The sequence below is a fragment of the Daphnia pulex genome, chromosome 11, assembly GCF_021134715.1.
Source record: "Daphnia pulex isolate KAP4 chromosome 11, ASM2113471v1".
Taxonomy (NCBI): domain Eukaryota; kingdom Metazoa; phylum Arthropoda; class Branchiopoda; order Diplostraca; family Daphniidae; genus Daphnia; species Daphnia pulex.
In genome coordinates, this window is record NC_060027.1 from 6,367,549 (window position 1) to 6,393,350 (window position 25,802).

Sequence of the window (25,802 nt, forward strand, 5' to 3'; positions counted from 1 at the left end):
AGTGAAAGCTTTGATTAGGATCGACTGACAATCTTTCTTTGCCGCCAACATATGAAATCTCACGGTATAAAAGATAGACGATGATTCAATATCCATAAAACCAAAAAGAGGACATGCCACAAATGAAACTAAAACGGTCTCCCGCTTGAAGAAGCAATCAGTCCTACAATGCTGATTCAGCGTCCATCGATTCAGTTCTCTTTAAAAACTGAGCACCGAATTAACGTTTTATGCATGGTAAATCGTTAAAGTAAAATACAAATCAAAATTTATGTGTATAATTAACATAACATAAGCTCAGCACAATGTTTCTATTAGCAACGGTCCATAGATTTTTTCCATGAATTCTTATCAAAGTTGAATTGAGACATTGCCCATGTTAGTCGTATGTGGTGCTTAGATAGTTATCTGGATCGCCCGCTGGATCTCACCAGATATTTCATAAATCCCTACTCAAACTAGAGAAAAATAAAAAAATATATTGATGAAGGCACAAAATCACGTCAACAAACTAGACCTATGCCCCAAAAGCATCTCAATCCTTTCCGCATTAATAAAGGACATCAATATAGACCGTTAAAACTTCAAAGATGACCCATTCACGTAACCCTAACAGAAAATCGCACCAAATGGTTCATTTCCCCTTACAAAATTTCCTGGTTCCCTATATCTCATGATAAAGCAATTTTCCGATCAACAAAAACAACAATTGATATTCGCCACGTAATTAAAACAAGTCTCATTCTCGGTTCTGAAACCCTATACCGATCACTAAGTCAAACTCCAATCTGTAACCTGTGCCTTTATCTTCCCAATGTACTCAAATTGGAAGTCCTATATCCTTTTCTACTCGACATCTGGAACCTGATGATAGGTTTTATGACGCCTGATACTGATACTCTAAGCCACGGTGGCATCTCAGGCGATAAACTGGCTGACAAGTTAACCAAAGATGTTGAAAACATCCAATCCACACAACATATCCAATAATAATAATCCAACATAATCCAAACATCCAATACATTCATCTCAATCTAGTCGCTAAAGAAGCAGAAGGTATTGACCTCGCAAAAGAAGCAGCAAAAGCTGTCCTCGATCTTGGCTCTCAAGTAACTAAAGATCAACCCTGGTCAATAGAGCTTCTCAAAGATAAGATCAGGACGGAAATTCAAAAGCTGTGGAGTGACGAATGGGCCGGCAGCAAAACAGGAACACACACAAGAAGATTTTTCCCGCGACCATCGGACGCCAGCTGCCTAAATGGAAGCTACATACATCAGGAAATAACCCAAGTCCTAACGGGGCATTGCAGACTAAATCACCATCTCCATCTCATCAAAACAACCTCATCACCGCAGTGTGAGTGTGGCCATGGCGACGAAACAGTGGAACATTTTCTGTTCCACTGTGCACGATACGCAAGTCAAAGATCACACCTCATCCAGGCGTGCTTAAGCAGCAACAAAGCGTTTCCACCATCGCTAGAGGACATCCCAAAGTTCCGGCACATATGGAAAGAGTTTAAAGACTTCATCCTGAAGACCGAAAGGTTAAAAATAAAAATATGTAGTACCGCCCAAAGTCTCAGATCGCAACAAACATAAAGCCCATCACAAATCTTAACTTTTCTCTCTTCGCAACATTCTTAACTTCTCAGCTCGCAACAAACATAAAGCCCACCACGAATATTAGTCTTACCCGTCACTAGCGAATCAAACAAATGCCCACCAAGCCATTGCCTTTCCCAGCTCGTCTGCTCTCGTTCTGCCCTCGTTCTCTTCCTTCTCTCTTCTACGTCTTCTTGCCGGTCTTACCTTCTCCCTGTCACTCGTCAATGCGCAAAACCTATACGATATCTCTTAAATGATTTCTTGCTCCTTCTTTTATGACTTCAAAACCTCTGTACTAACGTGCTGTTTTATTCTGCTCCCGTATAGTTTTAAACTGATTGTATAGCTTTGTAATAATTTTATATGTTAAGCATGGCGACACATGAGCACTGTAACTGTATGGTCTGAGCTAAGGCAACACTCAAAACTGAGTAGGCCTTTCAATAAAAAAAAAAAAAAAAATCCAATCCACACAGAAACTGATTCAACAACAGCCCGACCGTTCCTGAAACTATGTAATTGTAAAAAAAATGGTAAAAAAAAACAGATCTAAATAAATGTGCTATGCAACCTCCAAAACCAAACTGAGCATAGGAAAATTGTATCACCATTTATCATCAGTATCATCATATAAAATTTACTTTATTCGGTTATTACCTACCTTTAGCAAACTCAGCTCACAAAAAGATTTGGAGAATGGAGACAAATTGTTATCCCAATGGAATTCAGCTTGACAAGTATAAAAATATTTTCTCTTCCTTTTTCTGGCTGTTTCGATCCATCCATAAGCACTTTTCTTCACACACTTCTTGTCTCTTCTACGAAAATTTTTCATTGTAGATAATAGGTAATTTCAATAAATTAGTCAATTATCATTTTTTATTAACATTTTTAGTATCGATGCAAAATTTGGTTAGTTATAATGCTGCCATCTGATTTATGAAAATATTTTATGTCACTACCACAGGCTAATTACTTATAGTTGTGATATAATTGTTTTATCTAATCTAAAAACAGGAAAGAACTAAGAAAATACAGATGACGAATTACTCCATTAAATTTACAATGAGCTGATAAACCCCGTCAAGAAAGGTAGAAAAAAGAATATAGATGATTAATTGTATAGCAAAAAAATGGTTTTTGCTTGTACAGAAAAAAAGAATTCTTGCTGATTTTTACGTTACGGGACTTCAAAAGCCAGTCTTAGTTATTGTAGGGGAGACCGGACCCATCTTGGACAGTCGCGGTTTTTCCCGCATATCTCCCGACCCCCTTAGGCAAAAGAGTTTTTTTTTTGGCTAAGGTCATTCTTTAGCCTTGCCCCCACCCCCTTGATTTTTTTAAAATGTGTAACTTTAAAATTTAAGAACTTACATTGATTTCCATTTTTCAGTGTTTTTTTACCGATCCGGGGTGACATTAGACAGGGGCCTGTACCAAGTTGGACAGGGTATTAAAAGAGGGATAGTATGAATTAAAAATTATGAAAAAATCAGGAAATGTAGATGGTAATGTAGTTTAACCCCAAACAAATTTTGGAAATTATATCTTTAAAACTGAAAAAGTTTTCTTAGGGAAAGAATTACAACTTTTAAATGGGGTAAAAAATGTAGGTGGCGCTGAAGTCCATATATTGCCCATTGTCCAATATTACCCCTTGGAACTGCCCAAAATGGCCTCAAAATCATTCCCCCCGCAAATTCATTAATTGTGGGTACACCAAAGCACCTAAAAATAATTTTCTTACACACAATTGTAAAGGATAAACTGTTTTACACACTGATGTGTTTAAAAAAATTTTTACTCAAACAAACTTGGAGCAAGATCAATAATTCGGGTGAAAAATTTTGCAATAATTTATCGTGTTTTTTTCTTCCTCCTATAACTCCCGTTCTACTGTCGGGAAATTAATTAAACTACACAGGATCCAGCATCATTACATCTAGAACAATTCGTGTGAAATCTAGAATTTTAAAGCAATTTTTACTATATTTTAAGACACTGTCCAACTTGGAACAGTGTCCAACAAGGGTCCGGTCTCCCCTACTTTCTTTGTCTATTTCTGCAACGACATCTCTGATATGGGGAGACAGGAAAGATGCCAATTTATGATGAACAACTTTCTTAATCGCATGGTTATCAAAGCAGAGTAGAGTGTTTCCTGATTAATTTTAAAAATTATGCGAATCAGTAATCGGATAGGTTGTATTCAATAACTAAAAATGAGAAGAAAGTCTTTTCTTAGACAAGATGCATCATGCTTTGGCCATATGCTCTTGAATAGAAAAGACTGCAGTCTTTCTCTACATTTTTTCCAATTCGATACTATTTTGAATAAATCTTTTACGATAAGGTAATTGATGTCATGAATCAAACTGACTAGCGCGTATTCGCGATGAAATCTTTATTCTCATATAGGGACGAAGAGAAGGAGAATGTAGTGGGAAAAAGCAATTATTTTTTATACTTTTTGACGTAGAATTGTCTCGTTAATGTAAAACAAAATATCTCAAATGATAAGAATTTATTAAATCTAGTCAAACCTAAAATTAATAGATGCGCAAATGAAGATCGCAAAACAATTTATTCACTCTTGACTTTGTTAATTGTGAAGATATGAAACCAGAGATAAGGAGATGGGACACCTGATAGGGAATGCCGCCATGACACTTTTTGTCGCACCATCTAGCGGCTAATGCCCGCCCTTCATCATTAGCAGCCGAATTCCCAGCAATTCTGGCCCCGGCTGATTTGAAGTTTCAATGGAAACCAGTGGAGGACTTGAATAGGTTATGTTGCCAATCCCCCCCCCCCTTTAGTTAACCTGAGCCATACCATACCATACGAACCCATGATTTCCCTTCTTCATTCAAGTCAACGCTGGTCTAGTGATCAGCAGTCCGGACTGTAATTCGGAAGAATTGAGATTCGAATTTCGGTTAAGTAAAATTCAAAAATTTCGGAAAAATTGAAATTTTTAAAATTGAAAAGGACACCCCCATCAATTACTGCTATATCTTGTGGCCATATGTTTCATGGAATTAGTCAATGTTTTGGCTAATAGACCACCGAACCAGTAGCCCAACCATTTACTAATTAGTTGCAACACGTAGATTGTAGCCGCATGGAATTGTAGTGAATAAAGCTGTTGTGCTTTTAAATTTTTAAAAGCTACACATTTTTAGTCCCTCCCCCCTCCCGCTTGACTCCTCCTTCTGGCCGGCTTGGACAGCACGTCAGCCCGTAAAACTCAAAACTTTGAACGCGTTTTACGGGCACTCACGCTCATTTTTTGCACACGCTAAACCCCATATTGAAAATTATCAGCGTGAAAAAAATTACAACGCTGTATCAATCGTTTTTCGATAGCAGAAAACTTGTCTTGCTAGGGAAGAGCCCCACGCTATTGAACAGCTATAGACTAGCTCGACAATTTTTAAAATAAACCAGACAAAAAAGAATTTTCTGAAATTTTAATAGCGTTTTCTTATAAATACAAATAGCATATAGACGATTTCTAAAAAGCCCACAAAACAAAGAGAAAACAAATACACACCACAAAACTAAACTAAATCGTCATTTTACGAAAGAACAACCAGTTAATTTTTCCGGGCTAATAGGTCTCTCTGTTGACGATCAAGTAGTTCCTCCAGATGTTGACAACGACAAATAGCAATTTTGAATTTTTCTTGAATTTGCGCCAAGGCATCATCTTTTTTGGCAACTGCTTGCTTAACCTGTGCAAAAAGTTTCTGTTATGACTTATTGTTGAATAGGAAACAAAATAGTTTTTCATATTCATGTAAATTTACCTTCTCATGTATATCGCTAAGCATTTGTTCGTGGCAGGCCGACAGATGAGCTATTTCAGAATTTTTTTTGTTAATCTCTATTCGATGATCCGATTTTGCTTGACTAAATTCTTTTTGGAGCACCATCTTTTCTTCGTTTATTTTAAGGAATTCATCTTCCAATTCCTTTTGCAGAATTTTTTTCAAATCTGAGCGCTCTACAGTATATTTTTCCAGAGTTTTTGTTACGTCCTTATTTTCTTTTACGTGTTGGAAGAGTGATAAACGTAAAGCAGCCAATTCTTCATCACGTTCTGCCAAAGAACGCCGAACTTCCACCTAATCGAGTGTGAAAAATAGTAATAGTAAATATATTGTCCAAGTTATTAATCAATATAAAGAAATCAGAATTAGTTTACCAGTTTATTACGTAATTCGGATTCAGCTTCATCCAGTCTTTTTATTTCCTCTGCATTTTTATCCCTAATTCGTTGTAATTGATTTTCGGACAAGCTTTTCCATTGTTCCTGCAAAAAATAAATTAAAATAAACCAGCTTTCAGCTTCAATTTAAAATATGTGATATACATGTTGTCGCTTTAATTCGTTCGATAATTGTAAAGCGAATTTATGTTCTTCTTCTTCGCGTTCCCTTCGTTGATTTTCAATAAGCCGCCTTTCACGCTCATTGGAATTTGTATCCAATTGGTGTTTTAGTGCTCTGATTTCCTCTATTTTTTCCTCTTCCCACTTTTTCTTTAGTTGAGCTAGATATTCGACATTCTGTTGTTTGATCGTGGCAATTTCTGCCTGTAAAAGCTGTTGTGCGGCAATCCTTTCTCGTCGCCGCTTTTCTTCAAGACGACGAATTTTTTCGTCTTCCTGCATTTTCATTCGTGATTCTTCTTCTATCCAGCGAGCCCTTTCACGTTCCATATCGACCTGATGACAAATTTTTAATACGGTATGAATTAAAAAAAAAAAAAAAGTGGGTTACTTTAACAAAAGAATTTGACCTGCAATCGCTGCAACTTGGAAGTGTTGATATGTTCCATTTCGTCTAACTGTTTATCGTATTTTACACGCATGACTTCGCGCTCTTTAGCACACGCATCTTCGCGATCGTTATCCATTTTTTCTCGAAGTGCATTTAGCTGCTGGACAGTTTTATTTAAATGAGCTTGTTCTATTCGATTTATTTCTTCTTGGTGAATAGATCGAAGGCTCTGCAACTCAACCTGGTGTTGACTCATCTATATGAATGTATATATATGTAGATATCGATGGAATAAAAAATATTTAAAGATATTATAATCATACAAGGCGTCGTAATTCTGGTTCCAACCCTCTTGCTGTTGCTTCACGTATATGTCTATTTAATTTTAAAAAATCGACTCAAGTTAAATGCAAGTAGATGGAGTTTCGCAAATTACTTATGCTTACTCTGTGCGGTCTGCTAACCACTTTTCTTGGTGGTACCTTTGATCTTTACCCAAAGTCTAAAAAAATTTTCGGATTACAAAAGGTTCAATATTAATATTTTAGTTAATCTACCCCGCAAAAAATTTTAATCTCGAAACTGAACAAAAAGCAAGATCTTTTCCGATCTTTTCGATCAATTGTTTAGCACATCATTATTCTGAATACTGTAAAATCTGGTGTATAAATAAGGATGTCGTTTTCGCCTATTTTAAATACGTCAGATGTATTTCTTAGGCCTATTTGCGGCAATTTTAAAGTGAAGCGGTAAAAAGGACGCGATTGGAGCGGAAACTCAGATGGCGACTAAACCCAAAATTTTATTTGTTTAAGTAACATAAAGGTGTGTTACTATAGAAATGCTACTGGTTATTTACTTTTGCACATTCTTTATTTCTATGAAAGCAATAACGATTAGTTTTTGTGGTTATCTTTTCTCCTACTACACTAAATCTCTCAAATTAAAACTCTAGCATTAAAAAAAATAAAAACTCAGCCACGAATTAGGTACTCCCAAACAGAGGCCGTATAAAAATAATATAAAAACCTGTTGAATTATGGTAGAGAGATTCCTGCATTTTCTATCACGATCTAAAAAGTATTTTATCCAGAGACTTTGTCCCGATAGAATTGCTTGCTATTCTGAAAAAGATAAATCTATTCCTGAATTCTTCTAGTCTTTTTCCGATTTCTAATCAGAAACAGCTTCCAGCAATAAAAGGAGACTTTGGACACTTAAGTGATAGTTTGCTTGTTAAGAAAACCAAGAAGAAAACCTTTAAGATTTCTCTTAAATATTTCGTAAATATTCAAAAGATTTAGGCTATTTGTATTTGTATTTCTTTTTCAACAACGGCGTTCATTCCTGAAGATGGGAAATGGGCAAGAAACTTTATTCACGCCCTCACCCTCGTTAAAAATTACCATGTTGATCACACCCCTTCAGCGTTCCTCATTTAACTGTTGGCTATCTTCCAACGCTTTAAAAAAAATACTTGCTTAAGCTTAAAAAAAGTTAGTTTAGTTTAGCTTAGGCGCTTAGGCTTTAGAAAAATTTCTTCACAAATTGGCCTTTAATTGAAAAAACTGGCTTTAGCCGATACATCACGATGTAGACGAAAAAATAAACACAGATTTAAAAAGTTGCAAAAAATTCGCAAAAATTAATAACAATGGTAGGATCGAGAAGACTATGAAATAGAGTAAACAAAAACTTAATGTCAAACCATTGAGAGACAATAAACATGACAACTTTGTGCCATTTCCTTTGGCAACTGGGACAAAAGATCATGTTTACAAATGATTCTTTGTCATTAAAAAAAATAACATTTATGAAATTTCTATCGCTTCGCTGCTTAAACTGAGTGCAGACAATTTTTCTATACACAAGTTTTTACATGTATAAATCACATTTTAAAATATTTAAAAAATATATGTAGCTAGGTAACTACACTAAATTTGCCTATTCGATTTAACATAATTTTCGAATTTATTTACCTGCTTCAATCGACGAATCTCTGCGTTGTGGCGTTCATCGCTTACTCTCCGTTCATATTCTACTTTGGCTGTTTGTTGCCGCATTTCAGTGGCCAATGCTTCACATTTTTCAGCAAGTGCCTTCTTTTCTTCGACTAGTTGCTGTATAAATTGGAAGTTTCGATTCGTGTTCGATTCGTATTCCTCCTTTTGAGCTTTACAACGTAAATTCAGCTCACGTTTGGCAGTCTTAACGTTTCGTGCTAAAAGTTCCCTTTGATGCTGAAGAGCCCGTTCCATGACAACAAGCTTATTGTCTTTATCCTGAACAAGCATCTGAAAAAATTTGTTCAATTTTGCACAATATTAATTAATGTTACATTATACATCAGTAGCTACCAGCCCAAAGTAGGCCTATACTATTTCTATTTTCTACAAAAGGCATACAATGAGAAAACTGTATTTTGGTATATGTAGTATATATACTACCAAAATTCTTATTTGCGTTTCGCGCGTTTTCCCGCTTTTTCCATGTTTGAAAAGGGGAAGCGCAACCAGAGTAATAGAGACCTAGTCGCTTATCGGAAGGTTAGAGTACCCTATCCGCGTTTGGGGGGAGCTTATCCGTGATCCAAATGGAATTTTGGAGTCCTCTACTCCTGAGCTCAGTAGCACTCTGATTCGTAAATAGTTAGATAAGTAGCTAGTTCTCATCCCCCAAAAGACCGAAAATCGGACCACGGAACGGCGGGGTAGGGGGCTCTAGCCTTTCGTGCAACGACCAGGTCACTATAGCTCATGCACTACCCCATAGCCGTCGTAGCCGTCGTAGCCGTCATTAGTTTATAGTTAATAATGGGCTATATAGCTCCTAAACCCTAGAGGGCTGTTCGACATCTTTTGTAACTATTTGCCGACTATTTAAAAATCGCGCAACGCAACTATCGAATTCATTTTTCGCCTGCTAGAAGCGCCTTGTCAGGCATTTCACCTCGCTTTATCCCGACTTGGTGAACTAGTCCGACTTTGCGCGAGAAAGCGAGGCGCAATAGCTGAAATTCTTCTATAGCAGGTGAAAAGGGATAGTGGTAGATAGTGGTGGATACCCACTATAAAAATCTAAAATGATGTTTCGATTAAAACGTCCACACTCGATCTTTAGTAGTTCTCCGAAAACTGCGTTTTATCTGTGCTCGTTACAATCGAAAAGAGCCAGCTCCTCAAAAAATGTAACCGTGATCAGCCACTGCGTCGCCCATTACCGTGCCGACAGTATTAGAGGATACTAAAAAGAAATGTTCCTTTTCATTAAATACGATTCTCTCATGAAAGAAAAAGTAAAATAAAAACGAATGATGACATTAAGGTAATCAGTGCTTTGGATGAACGAAAATCTAGTGGAACCTTTAAAATTTTAAAGGTTAAAGAATCAATTCACCAGTTAATTCTTAAGCGAAACTTTTTTCATAGAAGCAAGACAATACCTAGAAAATATCGCTTTCTGCCAAAAACACCGAAAACACCCACATTTCGTTCAAGAGGGAGATAATAACTTTGAAATAATATAATTAAATTAGAAATGAACCGTGAAATTAAAGGAATAAATAAGATATTGTACCCCAACAAGTTGAAAAAATTCAATCTTGTATGTTTTTTGTTTCTTTGTTGTTGTTTTTTTTTTGTTTTTTTGTTGTTTGTTTTTTTGTTTTTTTGTTTTTTTGTTTTTTTTTTTGGGGGGGGGGGGGGGAGGGGGAGTTACACGAAAAATAGGAATATGAAAATACCACCGTTTTGATTTGCAATATCTCCTAAAGTAGTAGAATCAAATAAATTCAACTTTAGCCCTAATTTAGGGTATTTAGTAGCAGTGTTTTATTTAGCCTATATATTTGTTATCTTAGTAATAATTCTATAGTTAGACTTAGACAACCGCGATAGGTTGTCTAAACTGTTACACGCCAAGTCCCCGCTCCCCACTGCTTTACTTCATTACATACTGTACCATTGCATGTAATGAAAAACGAAAGATTAGTTTGAACTGATTAGAAATACCTGAAGAGCGAGAACTTCTTCTGTTAATTCAGCCATGGTCATTCCGTGTAACCTTGTGACGCCTTCGGAATCAGGCCTTCTGAATCCTCCTTCAGCATTGGATTCCGTCTCAGAGTTGATCGCAAGATGTGGTGAGCTTGCTAACGGTGTATGACTATTAGCGTCGTCTAAAAAGCTCAAGATTTCAGAGAGCATATTTGGTTCTCTTTTTGTGACTTGATCATCCTTAATATGTTGTTGCTTTGGTTTAACTACATGAAACGTCGGACAAGAGGGTTTCTCGCTTCTGCTAGACGAAGTATGTATGCTGGTGATCGCACCCGCTGAATCATCAGTCGAATCGGGCGCATTTTCGGTTTCAGATGCAGACACATTGTTATGCGCACAAGATTCAATTTCGTAAGACGGTTGTTTGCGCTTGTTTGTTTCACATTCCGGATTATAACTGGCATTTTTTTCAGTAGAGAGCTTTGTTGGGGAAGAAGTAGAATGTGGTAGATTCTTTGGCTGTGATTCAACGTCAATCATTTTAGATTCACACTGATGATAAACCGTCGGCTCAGACTGATCATCTTTCTCATGATAACATTCATCGTGAGAATTGTACTGCTCACAGCGAGGAGATTGATCCGAATGAAAGTGATTTAATTGTCTTGAATTGATTATGGATGGAATAGGTTTTGTAAAGTTACGCAATGTTGAATCTTGGTTGAAAACTGGATCATTGATGTCTTGCAGCGTAGTGTCCGGAACAAGTTGTTCATCAGGACTATCGCATGAAACGCTGCTGAATACGGCGAAAGACTGCTTATCTTCAAGGCTAGCTTCAGTACCCGTATCAAAACTGCCAACAGTTGCCAACTCGCTATCGACACTGCTAGACCACGACTGGGAACTGACTGGCACAGGGGGAAACCAATCCCTTGACGGATTCACTGAGCTGTCATCTCGAGAAGTTGAACTTGTGACTTTTCGACGCAAGGAAGAATAAGGGTTTCGCCTATAAAAGCAGAGGAGACATTAAAAAACTTGATTATTTGAATATTCATTGAATGATTTATATTCTATCAAAACAGGTTTTTTGTTACATGCAGCCCCTTTGGACGAATTCAAGGTGTAATAGACTTTTTTGTAATCTTAAAGAAATTGTGTTTCGTTGTTGTATTATAATTTTAATTACTTTGATGTTGCAGCTGTGGCAGGTCGATCGGACAAAATTTTTCGTGTGGTCAATGTTTCCCTGCGAACGGAAGCGTGCAGGCAATCTTCTGACTTGCAACTCGAAATTGTTAGAGGTTTTCCTGTTGAGAGCCCATCAGACGTTCGATTGGAACCGATTCTGAAATTGATTTGCACATTTGAACCTTTTAAACCGAAATCTTTAGAATCAGCTGTGTGGTGTAGCTGAGATGGAATATTGCTAATTTTCTTTTTATTTGCTGAAGCGATGTTACTGTTACTTTCAGTTCTATTTCGAAATTTAATAGGCATCTTTCATAAACGAAAGATATAAGGAACTTGGCAAATTTTACGTAGCTATTGTCGATTTGTTTAAAATGCTAACACAACCAGCACTAGAAATATCAACTGTGAAGGAATAAACAACTGACGAGTACTCGAGTAGGCGCAATATTTATTTGTTTAGTCAATGATTGTTTGTCACCATGGCGACAACGATGTTGTTATCCCTATGGTTATAAAAGCGGGATAGGGGATTCGGATTCCCTTTCCTTATACGGGGAAATAAAAAAAAAAAAACCTTCCTTCCTCAATGAATCACGTTCAACCTAAAAAAACAGCGCTGCTTATTTTAGTTATGAAACTACATAGATGGAAATGAGTGTCCGTATTACATTTATTCACACGTATGCGCTGGCTAGTATCTTGTTGTATTCTATTAACTTGTTCCTTAACGTCCTTAGTTCATGCGCTTGGATATCAAAAAATGAAAAATCTAGTTTTCGCAGGTATCGACATGTCGAGGATCGAGCTCCATGCACTTGACTTATACAATGAAACTTGAGTCTATTGAATAAAAAAGATTAGTGAATCCTGAGACCAGGCTATGTGTATTTGATTTCTTTTTTTCAGTCAAGCATGCTTAAATCAGCACAATCAAAACGTTGACAAATAAGTGATATAAAAAGTAGCAACTGGACGGATAACCCTTAGTCTAGTAATAAAACCTACTGTGGACGGAATGGGTGATCTGGTTTTGAAGTCTGAAAACATTGATGCAAAACCATAAAGAGGCACATGTGTGTCCTAAAGATCCACGGTACAACGAGATTCTTAATGCGTAAACCAAAGTGTTACCATGTTTGTGATAACCGCAAAAACAAAAATCATAACCCAAGTTGAGCCATTAGTAGAGGCACTAGCAAGACGACATTTGTACATATCATATCGGGTTGCTTGATTTGCCACTAAATTCAGAAATTCCGATTCTACTAGCTGCCCGTCGAAGTAAGTTATGGCATCTTCGAAAGGATACTCGTAGCCTTGCTTGCACTCACACTTGTAACCACCAGTATCAAAGCCTCGTCCCAATATTGGAACACACTATATCAAAATACAAATCCAACGAAAATCCAGTTATTACAAAAATCTTAAAATGAAAAGGGATCTTGAGAGTATGAAAAGAACTTACATAAGAAGTTTTGAGATCGCATTTGTTGGTTTCTTTAAAGGCGTTCGGCGTATGATATTTACCAGGACATTGGTTTATATCTAAAGTCTGTAAATCCATGGTGACGGTGACAACTCCTTTAAATTCCAATTTAGTCCGTAATGAATCCCAGCCAAAGAAAGGAGCTGCATAGGTTGCAACCCATTTTTTAACGAATCCATTGCAATCAAAGTAAGGTCGCGTCCAATAACCATGGCGTAAATCAGCAGCCCTAGTAAAACGCATACATTGTTATTTCACTCGAAGGCCAATAAATCCCCGAAAATGCAAAATCTTTTTTTTTTTTTTTTTTTTTTTTTAGTAAGATATCTTACTTGTAGGAAATTGGGAAATGCTCGTATTTCTGCGTGTGATCGGCATATTCTTCCGAACGAATTCGCATTTTCAGAAAATATTTTTCCAGATCATCAAAGTTAGTTGACCAACGTGACTTTAAATGTTGATACCATGGTTTTTTAAGATACAAATCATCTGTTAAAACAAACGTTCAAAAGAGTTTTAAGAAGTTAAGTTAAGACGAAGAAGATGTTTAACTCTTTTTAAAAATAATGATTTAATCATAATACCAGTGGAATTTAAACGAGCAAGATCTTCAAGTTTGAACTTTCGCGTATTAAGCTGCTCCTTGTAGGCGTAAGGAGCAAAAAGGGTGCGATTAGGAAATTTTCGACGCTCCCAAAACGTTCCAGCTGCCCATATTTTTGTGTTTCCTAGTACAAGAGCTAAGGTCTCGGCCATTAATTGATCTTCAGTTAGAGGGCGATCAGCTAAACGATTCCCAGAAAATACTTCAGTCGAATCAACAACCTAAACAAAATACTATATGATTAATATGAAACAACGTAAACAGCTAATGTGCAAATGTTGTTAAACCTGTAAAAATGCGCTTAAGAAATTTGCCAAACGTAAAGCCATCCTAGCCTCGTTCTCAAATTGTTGCTCTGCTCCGAAACCAATGTCACCGTGCAAGACCAAATCATCCGGAGAGAAGAGATTTCTAATAAAGGAATAAGTATTAGTGGGAAGAAATACTAAATTACAAAAACCAAGGAAGAAATGAAAAATAAATACCTGTTATTACAGTTATGTTCGTTGACAGATCGAATGAAACTTATTATGTGATCAATATTCTTTGCCTTGGTATGAGTCGAATTTGGACCTTGAGTCGAATTCATGTAATTGGAATTACGCTCTAAGTATTGAAGCCTTAATAATGGCGTCATTTTCCCCCACTGAACTGGTTGCTTCTGAATCCCTGGTGTAAAAAATATGTTCTTCACAAAAGTCTTAGTAAAAAGTAATGACTTAGCAATTTACAGCCAATTTTTTCACAATGAAAATTTTCATGGTGCTGTTCACTGGTAGCTCGTTCGACAATTTCCCCGAGATAAGGTCGACGAACTGTATTTGGCAATCTGTGTCCAGGTTTACATCGGCATTGGTAACCCCCTCGTCGAAATCCGTATCCATGTATAGGTTCACACTGCAAATTAAATAATGAATTTTAATAAGGGATGTCAAGATAACTAAGAATTTTTAAACACATTACTTCTGTTGTTTCTTTACATCTGTCAGTATTAGAAAATCTGTTAGGACCATCATTTCCTTGTCCTTTCGGACACTGATTTATGTCTATTCTTTCAAAATCCATTTCCATAACTGCAGCAGCTGTATAGCTAATGAATTTTTTTTAAATAATTAATTTATTATTTTTTTCTTTGATTAATTTTTTAATGTGACTTACGTGGGGTATTCAATGTGACGAAAACCAGTATGTCGTGGGAAGATGTCTGCTATTGGAACTACAGCTCCAACTACCCATTTGTTAGATCTTCCACAATCAAAATAAGGTTGAGTCCATTTCAGGGGCCCAGGAACTTCATCAGCACCAGGAGGTCCATGGAAGGTGAATGTTTCATTGGTGTTGTTGGCATAGCGAATTTTAACTTGATATGTTGTTTTTGTATCCTGTCGACCATCCACTTGATCAGGAAGCCAAGCTTGGTACCACTTGTTGATCCGATAGTAGTCAGTGGTATAGTTTTCACTCTTGCTATTTTTTGAAATGGCACCAAGATCCCGAACATCAAACATGTTTAATGTTGAATAGCGTTCCAAGTGAATAGGATCATTATAATCATCAGCTCTAAATGTCCGTGGGGCAAAAAGGGGAAGGGTTTTATTGAAAAATGATCTATAAGATGAGGTGTAGGACATGTTAGGACTGAAGTAAACTGCACTGCTATTTAGTCTTGGATTTGATGACACATCAGCTACAGTTGACAAAAAATAATACATCATTCCGGGGTCATAAGTGTCATTGGTTGCTGGTCTAATAAAACGGGCTTGTAAAATGTAACTCCAAAAGAAAGCTCTGTTTAAAGCCATGTTGTGCAAGTGTAAAAGCGCTGTTCTATTGGGGAATACAGGATTGATGTTGATATCCTTGATATCGGGCAAGTGAGAAACGGCATCTTCGGGCATGTGCAGTTCGTTAACGTTTTTTATGGGGCAGTTGTCAGCAGTAACTGAATCCATTTGATATTTAAGGGCGTCGAATTCATCACGAGATTGCCATTCAAACTGGGCGGTAACACTATGATTCCCAAGTATTGCAGCTGCTACAAGAAGGCACGTTAACGTGAAAAATTGAAACGTCACTCTTAAACACATTTCGCTCAATTACTTATTTCAAATTTAAATGTCAACCATTAAACCACCGACAAGTTTCAAAACGACACACCCTGCAATGTGTGAGCGTTGTTTGACTGCTTCTTGCAACGTAGCCTACTACATTTAAGGAGGCCGAAAGGATTGCTACTGTGCTGGAAAAGTGGAGCCGATTTTCGATTTTGCTCACCTTTTCTCATTTCTCTTCCTCTAAGTAAGGCCGCGGGAGCCATCTAGTTAACGAGGGTTGTATCGAGCATACAGTACAGTCGAAAAATAGACCAGAAACAAAAAAAGGGGGTTTACTTAATTTTGAATTTTCATGAGTTTTATTCATACTAAAGTGTGACGATCGATAGTGTATTAAAGGCCCTAAAAAATAATGCCATAATTTAAAAAATACTTAGTTAAAATTCAAAAATTGATCATGATTTTTTTTTAATGTAGAGGAAAACTTCTATTCCGATCCCTTGTTATACGCGCGCGCGAGTTTTCCTCTTTTCTAATTTCTACACGGTTCAATACCTGTCCTGAAGTTTATAATGTTTAGCGGTTTTTATGGTTATCATTTTTGCCTCGGTGTTGGGAGGAAACCGTCTTTATTACGCTTTATCACGACTTGCGCTCTCGCTTCCCCACGATTCATGTAAATCGGATTTGTTTTTCTTCTCCTTGACTGGGTGACCCATCAAAATCTCTATCAAAGAAAAATAAGAGCCATTTAGATTATAAAAGATAACTCCCATTTACTAAAGAAATCTTAAGCAATTATCCACCACTGTTACCTCTTCTATGGGCTTCCCTTCCATGTTTCTTGAACTGCGTTATATACTATTGCGTGACTTTTTTACACTTAAGTGCTATATTTTTGCGTGATGAAACAAGCTTCACACTGCTTCGCCACTGCCTCGGAAACATTTTGAACATTGATTCAAACAGAAATTGCATTTCAATTAGTTTTATTTATTATATTCAATTTTAATGTGGGTTACGGATTTTAACAGCTTTTCTAATAACAATTACATTAACTTCCTACTTCAGGATTACAGAACAGATTTGAATAAAATGATGGAACATCCATGTCCGAGCGATATTTAGATGCGATTTCTGATACTTTCAGTTTACGGCGAATGTGGGGGAGTTGATAACTAGAATTAAGAACATTGAATTACTTTTTAGGACGAGGACAAAATGCATGAGTAAATGGTAGAATTTCCAATCCAATTTACCTGTCATGATCTAGTCGTCGACGTTTCCCCATATTCACAGCAGTTTGCCGCACTAGTGAACCAAGGGCTCGGCGAGACACAACAATTCCGTCTACCAACGGTGTAGCTAAATTCACTCTAAAAAAATTTATACATTTGTTAAAACTCAAAATATTTACTAATTAATAAATAATTTAATAATCATACTTAGAATTTGGTCCTTGCAAATGTATGCGGTACAGTCCAGATTGTTGTGCATGAATAAAAATAACAAAGCAATCGCTTACTACATCTGCTTTCTGTTGCCCTCCGTTATCACGACAGCTAGAAATCGTCTCCAGTAAATCACCTTGGTTCAAGAAATTTTCGTCATAAATATGAGCCAATAAGCAATGATAAGATTAAATTAGTAGTAGGTGTAACGACGCAGATGGCGAAAATTTACCAATGGGAATAGTAGTGTGATCTTCATAACTTTCGCACCATACGACTAGCATTCTAACTTCGGAAATGTATGCACTGTCTTTGGTTAATCTCTTGGAAAAATTGATATTTTTTTGTTCCTTTCCCAACTGATTCTGAGGCGAGTCGTTCAGTGACGAAGGCTCATGAAATGGAGCTGATAAAAAAAAATAAAACACGCAGAACAGACAAAACAATTAGTTCCTCAACAAAAACTAAAGTAATGATGTGCAATACAAGATATAAATGACGGAGATGTACAGCTCAACGCAGGAACCACAAATAGGATTTCGGAAACTCCGTCAGCCCAGTAAAGACATTGAGAAGTCATTTGATAGGCATTAGCTTTGGAATTCAAGTCCATGCTTTCTTTCGACATTGGTTTGGCCTGTGCTGTAGTCAAAGAGTCTGGAACAAGATATTTCATCTTTAAAAGATTACATTCCCCGAAAGATTATAATTTTATGGGGACGGAATCATCCAATTACATAAATATATATAAATAGTTCAAAAAATGTTACCTTGTGGCCAACCTAAAGCTTGCAAAAATTCCAGAAAATGAGGATTTAGAGACGAGGCCAAGCTCTGGATAATAGAAAAATTTAAATTTAATAGAACAAAATAAAAAAAATACTATTAACGATTGCATTTCCCAAATGGACAAAGCAATACAACACATGTATTTTCTTATTTACCATATTTGAGAGGATTTCGTAACTGTCTTTTTGTCCTGACCGAACATAAAATACGTAAACGGTATCGTGACTGCGGCTTCCCAACCGGTCCAAGGAATCTAAATCTTCAAAGAAATGTGATGAAGTTGAATCTAATCCAACCAACGAATTTCCTCGAAGAGAATTTTCCTGAATTGATGTATGTTTATCAAAAGTAAACTAATAAATTACGTCGGCAAGAATCAGCAAGTTGCAATTTAACAGTATACTTGAAGTCCATCAACGGAGAGAAATCCCAAGTGTGACAGAAACAATCGGGCCGTTTGAAATTCATTGCAGAGAAGGGGGGACTGGCATTCCGATTTAATTTCAATGTCTTCTTGAATTTCCGAGACTGTAAGAGTTGATGCCGAATCGACAAGTCTTCCAAGTTTATCCAACTCTGCGGCTATACGATCGTCGATCATTAAAGGGGTTTCCAAACTGGGTAGTGTTTTATCCCTGTTTAAAACAAACAATGAATTACATCTAGAAAGAAAATATTACCAGAGAAATTCAGTTTACGCCAAACAAGGTCGAACTCTATCAACAGAGTCAGGAAAGTACTGTGGATCAAAGCTTAATAGTGATCCTACGTCATTCATAGGCAGAGGTCGACCAGGATTGACCGTGTAACTATAAACACCACATTTATGCCGTGGTAAGTGACGTATTTGTGATGCCCAAACTTGGCGGCCAAATTGATTACGGATTAGAATTGTAACCATGGGGTCGGAATCTAAGATCGGTAAAGCGTTACGATGGGATGCAAGAAATAATAATAATAAAAAAGGAAGTATTTACCTAGTATTTTGTTGGAGGGTTGCTCCAATACACCAAGAATTATTGTGCCTTCAGACGCAGCGAAATATCGAAAATGTTGAGCAGCGGATAAATGAGGTTTGTTGGAATTACTTTTCATAAGATTTGACTTATTGAAAAGGTCCTCTTCATTTAAAATGCAGGACGGAGAACCAGGCCCAGTTAGTGAAGGGAAATTACCAACTTGTTCTATCAATGAGGTTAGCAAAAATTCTGCGGCGTCACGAACTCGAAGAGATACTGGCTTCAAGAGTTTTTCGTGCTTTGCCTGAATACTTTCTCCATTTTTTCCTGTCTGAAATGTTTGGGTTATTTAAGTTTTAGATTTGAGTGCATCGCATTCATTTACCTGGGATTTTGATCCAGATATTCCCAATTCGATTACTTGAAGAATAAGATGCAAGCATTCGCTGTCTGTTGCTAAAAAAGGATGAGCGAACAGCCAGGAGGCACAACATGTATAAGCTGCAACAATCGTTGAATGAAGGTCTTTGGAATGAGCCGGTGGTGGCCGCGAACATTGCACAGAAATATATTCGCATAAAACACGAACAATTCGACGACTTTCTCCTACATCTTCAAATAAATTGGTACTTACAATGAAATGAAAAGAAAAAAAAAAGAAAAAAGAAAAGGTGAGAAACGTAAAAGACCTACTTTGATCAGAGACTCGTAACTTCGCCAAAACCTCCGCCAAGAAACCTAGTAATTCTAGCGCGGCTAGAGATGTATTTAGATCTGCTTTCCAAACTGCAAGAAGTTTGCACGATACTAGGTGGAAAGTAGCGTTTACTAACCCGTGAAACGATCCTAAATTTTCAAATGAATTCTTGTAAGATTAGCTTATATTCAACACAGTAGCTTCCTCGTGATCATCAATAAAACATGTAAGAAAAAATTGCTTACCTAAAGGAAATGTTAATAGAGGGCCAGAGTATGAGATTCTCTCTGAATAGGAAGCATCGTTTTCAAGATGGGAATCTAATGTGATCTCACTCACACTGGGATAGGAGTTTGAACTTGTGCTGTGACAGCTATGGGTATCTGAAGTTGAAGACATAACGTTTGATGCAGAATCGGTTTGCATGGGTGTGGACGGATAATTGTGGGGAGCCAATGATACTGCGTTGTGCTCCGACTGCTCAAATGCTGCCAAGTCGTGAATTAAGCTCGCCAGACCGCCTAAAGGGTATCGAATGATCAAAGAAACAATGTCAACTGGCACACTTGCATGAAATAAATTCAAATACCTAAAAGAATATGGGTGTTCAAAGGATCACTTTCAACTTGCAAAGCAGACAGTAGAAGCTGTGTCAAACGTGGGCGGACATTAGAAAAAATTGTGGGTAATGTGTTGCGTTCACCAATTCCACCAGCCAACTCCTTGATCGGCAATGACTAGAAGAATAAAAAAAAGGAAACAATATAAATATTTTACAACCAACGAAATCCACACATGCGAATCGAACATACATGAAAATGAAGAGGTGCTGCAAGAATCGAAACAAGCACATGGATAGAAGCTCGTCGTAGTTCTACTCGGTTTACGCTAGGCCTGTAATTAAAATATATCGTGATATTCGTGCATATATGTATCAATAAATAATTAAATACATCAAAAATCAAATCTTACTTGATTTTAAGATCTTTGGAGAGTAAGATTACTTCTAATGAATCTATCACTGATGGGATCAGAGTAAAAACACCGTCCAAGTTCACACGAAACAAATCAGCAGAATGCAACAGAATGCTTGCCATGGCTTCACTGATGAACTTTTCCTGCAAAAATAAATAATGTAAAAATGTAAGCAAATAAATACAATTTAGATTACAAGAAAGAAAGTGGATTACGTACATCTTTTATTTTTAAGCCATTGTTTAGCACCACATAGAAGCGAGCAAGATACTGCGGAAGTATGTCTTCGTCCGTACTTTTCGAACAAAAGATTCGACAGAGAGCTCCAAGTGCTTCGGCTCGACCACTTTCATAACCATCTAATGTTGCACCAACATTTGCAGTGTCGGGGGGTAGCTCAACCACAGTAGCGCTACGTGGACGGTTGGATTGGAGTGATGATTCACTTGTGACACTAACACTTGAAGCCCGTGATCGATCAGTCAAGTGCAAGCTAGAGGAACTGGTTTCCGCAGTGGAGGTTTTCAGGTTAAATTGAGTTTCGCAGTCAATTAAAGTCGCTTCAAAAAGCCAAGAACCGAAAAGATGAAGGAGAGAGTTACAACGAGCTCTATGCAGAATAGAAGTTGATCCTGCAATGAAAATGTAAAAATGAAATGTTCGGGTTCCCAATAAAAATTACTTGGTTACAAACCGGCATTATCGACGGGAAATGACGTGCGCCCAATACTTCCACTGTGTGTCCTACGTTCTGTTCTTTCGTGTGGGAAAACGGAGGAACGCAACCCAAGGAATGCATCAACGAGTCCGGCTATGCCTTTCATTGCTTCCACAAAGATATTAGGCAATGAAAACAAACAAGGGTGCTGGCTGGGATCTGAAAGCTATATACCATCATTAATAAAACATATTTAAATCTTAAACTGTTAACAAATGTCTCGAGGAAAGTACCTGAGAACTAATTATAGTATATTGCAAAAATTTGTGAGTCTGGCTTATTATACTTGGACGAGCCAATTGCACAGGGTTACCTATGCAGTGCAAAAGGCGATACCAAGCTTGCGTTAAGACTTTACCAGACAACTCTACTGGAACCAGAATTTGTTCATCATCTACGGGGAATTTTACAAAGGTTTTTACTACTTCATCATATTTAGAATTTTAAGGGTCTGACCTGCCGGTTTTAGAAATTGAGGACCGTATAATTCGGTTAGTAACCGAGACGTTAGGGCTAAGTTGATTCGATTCCATTGGGTAATCAAACTAGTTCGATGTCGCCATGATTGGGCCAATTCCGTTAACGTTTTCCACATCCGAGGAGAGGGAAAACTTTTGGCGCATGCATGAAGCCAAATTTCAAAAAGGACACTTAAAACTCGATCACAAAGTTGATCCCCAATATCATCTACAGGTAGAATTTGAATTAATAATTAGTTTGTATATTATTTACGGATATAATTATGTACTTGGAACAGTAGGAGGGGCCAAGAGAACATCGTTGATGGTCATGAGAAGCAAAAGAAGCGAATCCCAGGTATCTTGATCAATTATTGATGAGTTAGTAACGACAGATTGAATTGTTCTGAGAACTCTGTGACAAAGAACAGCCTGACGATTTATCAGATCCGGAGCTGTTAAAAATAAATAAGCTGAAATTATAATCAATTCTACAATGATCTTAAAAAAGGTTGAATTAATTTCTAGACATTATACATTTTTTGAAAATAATTGAAATATATATTTAAATATCTATCACAATCCATTCCCTATACATAAGACTAAAAAGGTAAAACCCCACAACCATAAATTTTCCAATTAATTTGCAACAAACAATGTGAAGTTAATATACCTTCTCCAGGTCTGGGAATGAATATCTGGAAGAGTTGGCATATAATTTTCCTGGAATAGTGGTTGGGAAGTTTCAGCAATGGAAGGGGAACCGCAGATCTGGGTTGAGGAAGCAATGCTGAGAGCCACTCACAATAAACATGAACACAATCTCGGATTGGGTCATGCTCTGTTGTGGCTATATTAAGTGGTAAACTTAATCCATAACCAATAACCTGATACCAGGTAAGAAACCATAAAATTTAATTTTAAAGGTTACTTTAACTGTATTTTCAATAATGAGCCAGAACCACTTACTTCCATACACCAAGCAACTTCTCTGTCAGTATTCAACTTTGCCGAGAGAGGTGATGGATGAGTTATGCCTATGTTGGTTGCAATTGGCTGTACAACAAGGGTAACTATTTGTTTGACTGAAAAAAATATTACATTGCATTAACATGATTAAAAAGAATATTTACAAATGTTGTTCATCATAAATTTAAATGAACACATACGTGCATCAGGTGAGAGTGGTAAGGATGTCAATACAGATCTATTTTCTATGTTGCTCTGGTTGAAGAATGAAAAGGAGGACCAGTCGACATACATCTTATCTTGGTATATCTTGTCCTCCTGTTACAGAAAGTTGGTTTATACAAAGTGGAACATAGAACATTTTATTAGTTGCACATACAGGGACAACATATTAAACAAACTTTAAAATCTTTGAGCACTAGTTAGAAACACAAAAGTAGACTGTGATTCTACAAACCTTTTGATTAGAATTCATGCGGTTTAGAACTCCAAGATTCATTTACAGACATAACTCTAACCTCCACTACACAAAAATATGTAGCCACTGCCCTGAAGTCGCATAAATTCACGAACTTCATTAGTCCTTCAAAATCGCTGTGGAATAAGATCTGTCGAAGCAATAAGAGCAGCAATAATAGCATACTACACAATGGGAATGGGATGCAGCATTCCAGCTCCAGCTTATTACTGAACGGTGGAAGCGGAATGGCGGAATCAAAAAGAGGCGGATTTGGAGGCGGGTCGGACTGATATTCCTTTAGTAGGGCAAGTAGGCCTGCAAATGCTGCATACCATACCATTCCTCGTTCACTACAGTCAATCTGACAAAAAATCTTAAACTACTTGTTGATTTCAAAATTCTGGAATAAAAAAAAAAGTAATTTTTAGTAGAATCTGCAGTTCAAAAGCTCCCGAGAGATTCGGTGGGGAACATATTTAAATTAATAAAAAACGATAGGATGAAAACATTTCAATTTAATTTATTGTGTAAATATTTCTAGTTTTTTTGTGAAAACCAATTGATGAGCTTTGTTAATCAACTGATTCCCTACATTATAAAGTTTGTTTTAACTTATAATACCCTGTGATATATTGATTGTACGGGCCAGTCATATTTGTTCACGGAAGAGCACTGAGTCTCTAAGTTCCTATTTGCAAAATCATTCTATCCCTTATTTCACTTTCAATGTTACTTTATCTATTTTACGATACTTTCAAAGATATTAACATACAGTAGGCACCAAAAGTATCCGGACACCCGAGAGAACCTTATGGGAAAACGCTGTTTTCGCAAGGCGAAAAAGTAGTCAAATTTTCATTCGATTTGAATGAAAATTTTTCTGTAGGTTTTCTCGGGTACCAGGAACAATCCAAATTTTTTTTAGAATTTTAAAATATTGGGAAGGGTAGGTTTTTGACGAACCTAAAAGTATCCGGATAGTAGAGAGGCCCATATGTAAATGGGCTTACTTTAGGTTCCAATTGTGACTCACTGGGAAATGCTAGAGAAACGCAAACGGTCTTAAAAAAAAGATCTGCGTTTCTTCTATGGCATCCGTGAGTCACGATTTTTAAAAACAATTAGTATTCTTTCCCTACCCACCATCAAAATTGATTTCGTGAAGAATTCCACTTCTGAGAGCCGTGCACTGCTGCCTGGTCTATGGAATTGCTTATTCCCTACTAAACCCCTTTGTTTCAGAAAAACGTGTGGGGAGAATTAGGGTCAATCCATGCGAAATCGACCAAAGCGTGTGGCGACCAAGTCGCCGATTTTGTTCAAAATTTTACTAGTTATAGGTCTATATGTTAAGTTTTATATGTGTAAAGGATTTTTTTAAAATGAAATACAACAAAAGTTATGGAATATTTAATTTTTAATGTTTTAATTTATCCGCGTTTTGCGCGTTTTCTGTTTTTCAGTATAATTTCCTCAATTATTGTTATATATTCTTAAAAATTAGTTGAAAGTGAAATTGTAGTCTAAGAAACAAAGCTCACTTTTTAAAACTACAAATTTGATTACAATTAAGTTTGTTTTTTAGAATTGAGTGTAAAATGGGCCCTTAAGTGTAATTCAGATTACTAGAAACCCCACTGGAATTTAAGAGATCCGATTATGCGATATGGAAGTTAATATCGTCAACTATATTACTTGAAAGAATCGCCGAGGTTTTTTCTATATTGTTCATGCTGTGTCCATTTAAAGATTAGCCATTTTTAGGATTCTTTCGTCTTTTCTCGGCCATTTTTCCTGCCCTCGGCCCTATTTGACACGTCGTCAAATACCGCCCAGGGCATAAAAGGGGGAAAGTGATAGGAAAAATGGCCGAGAAAAGACGAGAGAATCCTAAAAATAGCTAATCTTTAAATGGACACAGCATGAACAATATAAAAAAAACCTCGGCGATTCTTTCTAGTAATATAGTTGACGATATTAACTTCCATATCGCATAATCGGATCTCTTAAATTCCAGTGGGGTTTCTAGTAATCTGAATTACCCTTAAGGGCCCATTTTACACTCAATTCTAAAAAAACAAACTTAATTGTATTCAAATTTTTAGTTTTAAAAAGTGAGCTTTGTTTCTTAGACTACAATTTCACTTTCAACTAATTTTTAAGAATATATAACGATAATTGAGGAAATGATTCTGAAAAACAGAAAACGCGCAAAACGCGGATAAATAAAAACATTAAAAATTAAATATTCCATAACTTTTGTTGTATTTCATTTAAAAAAAAATCCTTTACACATATAAAACTTAACATATAGACCTATAACTAGTAAAATTTTGAACAAAATCGGCGACTTGGTCGCCACACGCTTTGGTTGATTTCGCATGGATTGACCCATTAAAGGATTAAATTTTCCTTACTTTTTACATGGTCGGTCATCGGAGCATCATAATCATCTGAATTTCCGATTTTTACCTTTAAATAAATTTTTTTTGAACTCCTTGCCTCTAAATAACACACACATATTGCAGCTTTTGGGTCGTGTTTTGTATAAGCTATGAAAAGGAATGTGGAGAACTAAAGTAAATGAGTG

General features: G+C 36.7%; 3 protein-coding genes across 4 annotated transcripts; all 3 read right to left on the bottom strand.

The window, feature by feature from the left end:
- Positions 1-5,069: 5,069 nt before the first annotated feature.
- Positions 5,070-12,353, bottom strand: LOC124207706 (centrosomal protein of 131 kDa-like). The gene is made up of 10 exons (XM_046605292.1): positions 11,588-12,353; positions 10,408-11,407; positions 8,377-8,691; positions 6,844-6,899; positions 6,721-6,772; positions 6,417-6,653; positions 5,989-6,342; positions 5,821-5,928; positions 5,423-5,740; positions 5,070-5,347 (listed from the first exon to the last, which is right to left on the bottom strand). Exons 1-10 carry the CDS (start codon positions 11,896-11,898, stop codon positions 5,210-5,212), a joined length of 2,889 nt encoding a protein of 962 aa, XP_046461248.1. The 5' UTR covers positions 11,899-12,353; the 3' UTR covers positions 5,070-5,209.
- A 96-nt stretch (positions 12,354-12,449) lies between these two features.
- LOC124207707 lies at positions 12,450-15,944 on the bottom strand. Its single transcript, XM_046605293.1, has 9 exons — positions 14,841-15,944; positions 14,646-14,772; positions 14,414-14,579; positions 14,168-14,351; positions 13,970-14,093; positions 13,663-13,903; positions 13,411-13,567; positions 13,058-13,307; positions 12,450-12,969 (listed from the first exon to the last, which is right to left on the bottom strand). The coding sequence occupies exons 1-9, from the start codon at positions 15,767-15,769 to the stop codon at positions 12,700-12,702; spliced, it is 2,448 nt and encodes an 815-aa protein (XP_046461249.1). The 5' UTR covers positions 15,770-15,944; the 3' UTR covers positions 12,450-12,699.
- A 764-nt stretch (positions 15,945-16,708) lies between these two features.
- On the bottom strand, positions 16,709-23,559 carry LOC124207705 (ral GTPase-activating protein subunit beta-like). 2 transcript variants are annotated; one of them, XM_046605291.1, is made up of 25 exons: positions 23,210-23,559; positions 22,953-23,070; positions 22,753-22,868; positions 22,457-22,670; positions 22,074-22,238; positions 21,782-22,012; positions 21,559-21,719; positions 21,302-21,491; positions 20,827-21,239; positions 20,605-20,750; positions 20,445-20,526; positions 20,222-20,369; positions 19,878-20,153; positions 19,629-19,781; positions 19,321-19,547; positions 18,954-19,266; positions 18,675-18,888; positions 18,380-18,611; positions 18,132-18,299; positions 17,958-18,021; positions 17,674-17,844; positions 17,420-17,593; positions 17,182-17,323; positions 16,996-17,112; positions 16,709-16,914 (listed from the first exon to the last, which is right to left on the bottom strand). In XM_046605291.1, exons 1-25 carry the CDS (start codon positions 23,249-23,251, stop codon positions 16,791-16,793), a joined length of 4,401 nt encoding a protein of 1,466 aa, XP_046461247.1. In that variant the 5' UTR covers positions 23,252-23,559; the 3' UTR covers positions 16,709-16,790. The 2 variants fall into 2 exon arrangements, with proteins under 2 accessions (XP_046461247.1, XP_046461246.1); XM_046605290.1 differs by having other exon boundaries at positions 18,132-18,329; positions 23,210-23,385.
- Positions 23,560-25,802: the final 2,243 nt, after the last annotated feature.

Excerpts from the sequence above, each read along its gene's own strand:
- LOC124207706 (XM_046605292.1), bottom strand. The coding sequence starts at position 11,898 with ATGCCTATTAAATTTCGAAATAGAACTGAAAGTAACAGTAACATCGCT. Across the intron at positions 6,773-6,843 it reads TGGTTAGCAGACCGCACAGA|ACATATACGTGAAGCAACAG; the intron begins GTAAGCATAAGT and ends AAAATTAAATAG. Across the intron at positions 6,343-6,416 it reads CCAAGTTGCAGCGATTGCAG|GTCGATATGGAACGTGAAAG; the intron begins GTCAAATTCTTT and ends ATTTGTCATCAG.
- LOC124207707 (XM_046605293.1), bottom strand. The coding sequence starts at position 15,769 with ATGTGTTTAAGAGTGACGTTTCAATTTTTCACGTTAACGTGCCTTCTT. Across the intron at positions 14,094-14,167 it reads GAACATAACTGTAATAACAG|AAATCTCTTCTCTCCGGATG; the intron begins GTATTTATTTTT and ends TTCCTTTATTAG. Across the intron at positions 12,970-13,057 it reads GCGATCTCAAAACTTCTTAT|TGTGTTCCAATATTGGGACG; the intron begins GTAAGTTCTTTT and ends ATTTTGATATAG.
- LOC124207705 (XM_046605290.1), bottom strand. The coding sequence starts at position 23,251 with ATGAATCTTGGAGTTCTAAACCGCATGAATTCTAATCAAAAG. Across the intron at positions 23,071-23,209 it reads GCATGAATTCTAATCAAAAG|GAGGACAAGATATACCAAGA; the intron begins GTTTGTAGAATC and ends TTTCTGTAACAG. Across the intron at positions 22,239-22,456 it reads CATTCCCAGACCTGGAGAAG|CTCCGGATCTGATAAATCGT; the intron begins GTATATTAACTT and ends TATTTTTAACAG.